The sequence below is a fragment of the Hypoxylon trugodes genome (genome assembly GCF_022578975.1).
Source record: "Hypoxylon trugodes strain CBS 135444 unplaced genomic scaffold F4822scaffold_3, whole genome shotgun sequence".
NCBI lineage: Eukaryota > Fungi > Ascomycota > Sordariomycetes > Xylariales > Hypoxylaceae > Hypoxylon > Hypoxylon trugodes.
Genome location: NW_026250018.1, coordinates 1,822,181 through 1,830,098, shown reverse-complemented (window position 1 = coordinate 1,830,098; position 7,918 = coordinate 1,822,181). Strand labels below are relative to the sequence as shown.

The following is a 7,918-nucleotide window of genomic DNA, read 5'->3' as shown; positions in this document are numbered from 1 at the left end:
CCAAGTATGTACGTCGCTACTGATGTTGCTGTACATATCCATTTTAACGATTCAGGGTTTCGTCACTGACAACGACAACTTACAAGGGGGTAGGTTGTAGAGGTCAACTCTCAACGATGAAAAGCCGGCGATAACCCCGGAAAAGAGGCTGCATACAAGGATTAACATGGGGTTAATGGTTAATGGATGGAGCAGGCTTTTGAATGATAGGTCTACAATCGGCCGAGCATCTGATACATTTGTTGTGAAAAGAGTGCCCAGCTGGTACAAATTGTCTCAGCGAATCTGCCTCGTGAGGAGACGTACATATGCGACTGCGAGTACGGAGTAATCGATGAATAAAATTGAATAAAAAAAAAAAAGAAATTCAGTTGGAGGTTGATGAATAGAAAGGAGAAAAGCTTAGCGCGCTTGGGATCAGACCATAGATCATTGTGATAGCCCGTAGGAGAACGGAGACAGCATTGATGCGGGGCTGGGATATGCATGCATGCATGTGTGTCTCTGTCTGTCAGTCAACAGGAAGATACACACCCGCAAGTACATACATAACATGCCTCCTACACGACAGGGAGGTTACCTACATAGGCATTTTGATGTATGTTAGGTAAGTCCAAATACAGACTTACATGCCTGCGCAGGTGCATACATCTAACATTTCGATACTGTTGGAGTCTCGTAACTGTCGTATTCTCATATTTTCTAACTATTTATATCTAAAAGTGACATTTGGTGAGTTCTTGGTCATGATGTCTAAGACATTAAACATTCAGCATACCTACTTTAGGTAAGTAAGTACCTAAAATGTGTAAAGTACGTAAGACTAATAGGCTTGCGATATGATAGCTGAGACGCGGACGAATCTGGAGATAGTTTCGTTATCTAGTGTGGTATATACTACTGCCGCTAGAAGACGACAACCAGACATTGATCTTAGATACATGAAGCTGAAAATTTTTGTTATGTCTCGCATATGTATTGTACCGCAAGTGCAGCCTTGTCGAATATCTCGGTGCGAGCTCCCAGTTAAGAAGGCATCAACGGTCGAGTCAATGCTGATTGGATGATCTGACCCTCGCATACCCTCCATCACGTCTAATAGAGGATGGACGACTCAAATGAAGGTTACTCCCGCTCTCGCATGCCGAACACGAACCCCAACTCTAAAAGGCCACATATACTACCAGCTACTTAACACTACACCATCAAGAGAAAATTCTTCTCGAGTCCCTCAAGTCCTTCAATCCTATGCCGCCTTGCCGCGGTACTATATTCGAGACTTCTCCCAACAGGGACTCGACCAATCAGTTCCTCCTTGCGTCGTCTACCCTACGCTCGGCGGACGATGCTTACCTGAAGGGAGACTGATTAGGTGAGCTTGACAAAGAACTGGTCCCGAGTAGGGAAACATTGGGTTGGATTGTCAACCTGGATCTTCCCGCCGTCGTATAACTGACGCAGCCCTACAGAGAAGCCATCAGTAGTGTTGGTGGTAATTCCTCCCGTGGCCCCCTCAGAGCAATCCCGTCGCTCTGGAACTTTATCTAACAAATAAGCTTACAGGCAATCTAACAGCAGTGCTTATTCAATTTCTTCAGCGTTGGAATATATTAACTAATATCGGAAACACCCTAACGTACATATTTTTAATGCAGAGAGTTAAGCGATTTGTTCTATTTCGAGGAGATTTGTTGGAAGCAGGTTGGAGAGTGATTGATTGATTGATTGATGATAGAAAGGTACTCCAGCGCATAAGTACACGTAGTAGAGGTACTTAGACTTTAAACTCCACTCTAATACTTGCCAAAATAGGAAATAAAACTATGAAGGCAAACGTAGCCCGCTGCCCCGTTAGGAGTTTAAAAACTGACAACTCCCGACTCTAATCGCATTACCCCGCAAAACACCGCCCGCAGGACCCGAAACTTTACTGTTTGTATGAGAAGTACCTGTACATTAGATAATTATAAATGTCGTATACGTTCATGTACCAAAGTGGCGTTTATCAATCGAAAGGGGAGCCTCGAACTGCCCAGTATCCCTAGGTACCTTTAGGTAGGTAAGAAAACAAGGTACGCTACTGCAATTACATCCTATATATCAAATGGATATCTAATCTTAGCTAAACAACCTTGGAACCCTACCTAGAAATAAATATATCTAATTCTAAGGATAAATCAAGAGCTCGAATTCCTTTTCCGTAACCGGCATACAACTCCTTTTCCACACCCTTATAGTTTAATAATAACATCAAACTCCACACATTGGTCAGGCTGCCGAGACCTTTTTCTGTCTTTGGCGAGGCTATAGAGGAAATCCGTTATGCATCGCCTACCTACTTTAGCCTGGAGGTATGCCCCCCGAGTTTAACCCGTCCAATCCCCGTTGCCGGCTCCGACGATGCCCACCCTTACGACGCGCTGGATGTAGTAAAGGAAGTTCCCAAATTGCGGCTGGCCCTGTTCAATGCTGTTGTTGGAAATCCCCAAACGCGGTTGAGTTACAATACCCAGCTCCCAGCTCCAACTTTTTGCTTTATTGCCGCCAGCCATCCCCATTCCCTTCCCTCCCCATGCTCTCTATTCCCATGTACGGATGGATATTGCTACATACATACATACATACATTACCTACACCTATACGCTCAACTTACAAGGTATCCTACCTAGCTTAGCTCGAATCTCTTTCCCTTGTGGGCTTGGATGCAACCACAGGCCCTGCAGAAAAGAGACAAACGGCCCCCAATCGAATGCCTATTCTAGGCATGCTGTCGCGGACAAGTCAGTCAGCCAGTTCAATTTAATTAATTCATTCATGTATGCTACGTTGTATATCTTCCCACGTGTAGGCTAGACGCCATCGACGATTTCCACACCCACGCGGCCGCCAAATCTTCCAATTCATACTAGTCCGACTTCTGTCTTTAGCGTTGTCCCATATTTTATTTTTCTATTTATTTCTATTTCTCCTATTCTTCCCAAAGGAGCCATGATTACAACGATATACCCCGTCGGGAAACGCTTGAACACCACATATTACTACTCCTGATTCTCTCAATCTCCATCTGCGAGTGAGCTAATATCCATAATCCATAATCAAAGCGATCATGCAGGCCTAGCATGTGGCAGTCCAGGGATGTTGCCTATAATTTCAATCAAAGCAAGCTCAATTTCGATGTGGGCCGCGAGGGGGGTGCTTTAAAGATTATAGTACAATAGTAAGGTCGTCTTATTATATAAATATATGCGATATAGGGACCTCATCAAACTTGACCCTATATCATATAGCTTCGAGAAAAATAATAGAGCAAAAAAAAAAGAAAGATATTCATATATTACTACTGCTACACACGTATGTATGTAGGCAATTCTAGGCATTGATGGCGAACCGAACCGACACGAACCAAACCCCTGACAACCGCGATGAGGCGGACTCCCCGTCCTTCTAGCGATAAGAGCCAGCGTCCGGTTCAGTTCGGCTATCAATATTCGGCCCCACGGTTCTTTCGTGCGGTGATGTACATATACACATTACCTCTTATGCATACATACATCTCCCATCCCATACATATCTCATCACGCAAGTGATTTTCGGTTTGGTTTGATGCGTGAAGTGAGAAAAAAAAAATTAATTCAGGGGGGTTGGAGGCGAATCAGAATTCGCCCGCGTACCATAATAAACCACCAATTAGCACCAATAAGAAAACACGGGCACCGCTTAGTCTCATCTCACTTACATTCCTTGCCTTGCCTGCCCTGTCGTGTCCCTGCCTCCTTAACACACTCTCTTCCCTCCCCCCACAATGTTCTTGCCTCTCGTCTGGGGTTCTTTGTTTTAAGGGAAGTCCGCCCAGGGTCTGGTATAGGTGGTCGACAAGGTAGATAATGTAATGGTATGATAAGCTGCACGATACATATACAGATCGTCGCAGGTACATAATACACTATAACGTACTTGGGTACATGGGGGGAACTCGTGAACGAAAAGAGAGATCTCGCGAACAAGGGTGGGTAGGTAATGCTGGGTGGCTGGGGTTACTTGGTGTTTGAACTCGACAAGAAGAGGTAGATACCTAATTGTACCGTACCTGCAAAGAAAAAAAAAAGATACCGAGAGGGTGTGATGTCCGGAGTATCAGCTCAAATCATAAGATCCCAACATGCAAGTCAGTAGTATAACCATCAGGTGAATGAACCTTACAAAGCACAGAGATAAGGAACAAATCATCCGGGATCTGAGACCCTCTCTCGGCCACGCTGGACGATGACGAACAAACGAACGCCGTTGGCGATTATCTATACGACGACCTAGCGATCGCATCGGAAATCTTCGTCGCGGAAATATGAGTGTTACAGTAGAAGAAGAGTAGAAAGGGAGAGAAAGAAAAAATCATCTATGCAGCGTAATCCTGCGGTGCTGCTGTTACATACCTTATTTTGAGTGCTTACGGTAATTCATTGCAAATTGGATGTATGGTTTATTATTAGCGATCTCCTCTATACTAAGTCTCATTGAATTTTCTGTGCCTGTCTAGATGTTGACGGTGGGCACAAATATTGCATCGGATTGGATACATACAATACATACTCAGCCTGCCGTGCCGTGCGGACGAGGAGAGACAAGACGCAAGAAGAGAGTCGTCGTCAACCCTTCCAAGGGGGTCGGTTTAAACAATCGACGACAATGTCACCTCGGCGTAACATTGCGAGCCGGCGAGATCTGCCTATCTCAGCAGTCCGCTGTAACTTTAGCACGAAGGAAGGCGATTCGTTATGTTGCCCTGAAGTCTGCCCCGTGACAGCTGCCGGAAGCCGCTAGAGATGCAACATAGCGCCCCATTCGCTACCAGGGAACGACAGCTTATGGTCAGCTCCTTTCGGGAGTTCAATAAACTTAGGTTATTGTGGCCAAATTCGCAAAAGAAAATAGCCTCTGCACATCCTTGTTACCATCTTAGGAATATCGTGCCTCGCATTGCCTACCGCCCAGACGCCGATTCGTGCCTATCAGGAACTCCCTGTCTACTCGTCATCACTGTCCGAGTCGAGCAGATCTTCCTGATCGTTGAGTGCCAGCTGCACGAATTGGCGAACCCACGCAGCGTCCCTGTCATTTAGTTGGCCGTCCGCTTGGAGCACAACGTCGTCCCCCATCCAATTCTGTCGGACGCGACCGTTGTTGATCACTCGTTGGTTCTGCCCCTGAGGTCGATTCCGGTTGTGTTGCCGATTTATCCCAGGGTTTGCTCTACCTCTCCTATTGCCCCGGCCATTCTGTCGACCTGCTTGCAAGGCATTTGCCTCTCCACGGGGATTTGGAATGCCGGGCTGTGGACGTCGTACCACTCCTCCTTGAACCGGCGGTGCGTCGCCCTCGATTCGGAGCACAAGCGGCCCCTCGCGGGCGACGGCGACTCTTCCATTAGGTTGATCTCTTGGCGGTTGACGCTGGCCGGGTCTTGGCTGCGGTTGTTGACGCGGTGCCAATGCTACCGCCTCTGCTTCTTCATCAGCCTCGTCAGAGTCGGAGTCAGACTCGTCGTCTGCAAGGCCCTGTTGTACAATCTCTAGATGTTGACCATACTGCCCGGGTACGACGTTATCATTACCCGCGGCATTACCTGCGTAACCGATGCCAACGTCATCCCCATCCCCTCCCTCGAGTTCCCACAACCTCATGTAACAACCGTTCGTCTTCCCTGAAGGTTGAATATTGAAGTGTTGATACTGTGATGATCCTAGTTAGTAATTGCCACTTTTTAATTGCTCGGAGAAAAATTTTGAGCCGTTGAGAAGCAGCTTCATGAGTATACATTCCCGAGCCCACCCCGAGGGTGTCGATCTCTATTAGGACAAAAGCTGAGTAATGAACATCATTGAAATACACTTACCGGGTTTGAAGGATCAAGCCAAGCAGAACAGAGGTAGCAGAAGTGCGTCTGGCATTTGAAACAACGCATGTGATTGCAACCGTGAGTCTTTTGGCACGGAGCATCGCATGTCGGGCACGGCGTTGTGTGCAGTCTCAGATAGTCCAGTGACGCCTTCTCTTCTTCTGTAATCTCTTCCTTTCGATCTTTCGGGATACAATACGTGAATTCGCCATGCCACGACTGCTCGCATCGAGAGCAGAAAGCGAAACCGCAGTCTTCACAGATGGCAAGCAGATCCCTAACCGTTTCCCCATCCGCCTTCTTACTTGCAGCACCTTCTGCATCCGAGTCTTCATCTGATGCTTCGACGAATTCAAGTCCTTCGGGCTTTTTGTGCTTCTTCGATCGAGCCGCACCCTGACACCATGATCGAGGGCAATACACGGTATTCTTGTCTGACTCGAGCTCGGTTTTATGTTTCAGCATAACATAGCGCTTGACTATATCCCGTTCGAGGGGAATCTGTAAGAGTTCGCTGGGGTTGATGAAGGTCTTTGCTTTCTTTTTCCTAGAAGAACCCTTGACAGCATCCTCGCGTTCTTTGGCGCAGTTAGGCTGGAGACATATTACGGAAGCAATATCACCCTCAGTAATAGCAGTATTGTAGAAATCCTGTAAACATTGGACACAGAATACATGACCGCAGTCAAGCATTTGATGGCAGACGGTACCCTTCTTGGGATCTAATTTTATCGTTAGTTATGCGCATGAGAAAGAGTAAGATTATCTCCCAACACTTACCTAGGCAGATGCCACAATCAAATGTCTCTTTCTCGAAAGCTCTTCGCTTAGCTTTAATGTCGTAGTCAAGGATCGCTATTTTGTGCTCCGGTCCAACTTCCAAGTGACCTTTACTATCGACTAATCCGAAGATGTTGTCGGTGGATTGTTGTAGGTTGTCGATGTATGTGAAAATGACCTGGTCCCGTCCTATCTCTTCCCAAAGAGTCTCGACGTCTTTCTCCAGCTTGCGCAAAATCGGTTCAGAAAGCCATGGAGGCGAGGTGGAAATGCCGACTTGGGGTGGTTTCTCTGAGGGGTATCCTTCTGGGAGCTCTATACTAACTTGTAGAGAAGGCAAGTTCAATAGGGAATGAGAATCTACGGCTGCTATCGACGGGATCTGTCCTTGGGCTGGCTCAATCGGAGGCGCGCCTTCAGTTGCAGCCGGAAAAAGCACAGTTAAAGGGGTAGATAAGCTCACAGGGAGCTCGATCGAAAATGTGTGTGGGTTACTTTCATCGACTTGCAGCTCAGGATAGATAGCAGCTATCGTCGATAATTCCTCTTGGCGGATATCTTCCTCCGCCATTTTGCCTCAAGGTTATCGAGTCGCATGGAAGCGTGTCTGACTATATTGATTCTGTGTGGGCATCTCTATGTACCTGCGGCGATAGTGCAGCTTGCTGACGATGTAAATAGGCGACGAAGTGTTGTAGGTCTATCGCATGTTCTCTTTTTGCGACTGACTGGGCTGAATATATCCAGGGTTCGTATAATCCCACCAACTCACCAGATGAAATATGTAGGTACAAAACGTGAGACGGCTGTCTTGGTTCGAGAGTTTCCTAGGTATATCGGTTTGAAATCAAGGTCGTCCCGGAGATAGATTAAAGAGTTAAAGCCGCGTTAAAATGAATAATAAAAGGCAAGTTAAATTTATCGTGGATTAAGAATCGCATGTGGCAATGAGTCTGACGGCGAAAGAAATGGTGGGGCATAAATTTAGCAACTGCGCCGACAACACTAGAAGAAGAAGAATAATCGACCAATCAGATCAGATAGGTATCTAAATACGAACTCTAATTGTGAAATGATCATTTAAATTAGATATATGAGATGTCAAAATAATGTTTATTTAAGTTATATCATAAGCTCACGGCATAATAACAAAGTTCAACAATACGTGACCTTAGTACTTGTATCGATCCTGATAATGAGGGGCAATTTCACTATGACGATGTAAGGACAACAAGCTCTAGACCA

The 7,918-nt window shown here is 46.2% G+C and overlaps 2 protein-coding genes across 2 annotated transcripts; one reads left to right on the top strand and one right to left on the bottom strand.

The window, feature by feature from the left end:
* Positions 1-4,909: 4,909 nt before the first annotated feature.
* Positions 4,910-7,505, bottom strand: F4822DRAFT_170710 (RWD-domain-containing protein). Its single transcript, XM_051453281.1, has 3 exons — positions 6,674-7,505; positions 5,891-6,615; positions 4,910-5,726 (listed from the first exon to the last, which is right to left on the bottom strand). Exons 1-3 carry the CDS (start codon positions 7,242-7,244, stop codon positions 5,022-5,024), a joined length of 2,001 nt encoding a protein of 666 aa, XP_051316809.1. The 5' UTR covers positions 7,245-7,505; the 3' UTR covers positions 4,910-5,021.
* On the top strand, positions 7,150-7,654 carry F4822DRAFT_170737 (uncharacterized protein). Its single transcript, XM_051453282.1, has one exon. The coding sequence runs from the start codon at positions 7,269-7,271 to the stop codon at positions 7,539-7,541; it is 273 nt and encodes a 90-aa protein (XP_051316808.1). The 5' UTR covers positions 7,150-7,268; the 3' UTR covers positions 7,542-7,654.
* Positions 7,655-7,918: the final 264 nt, after the last annotated feature.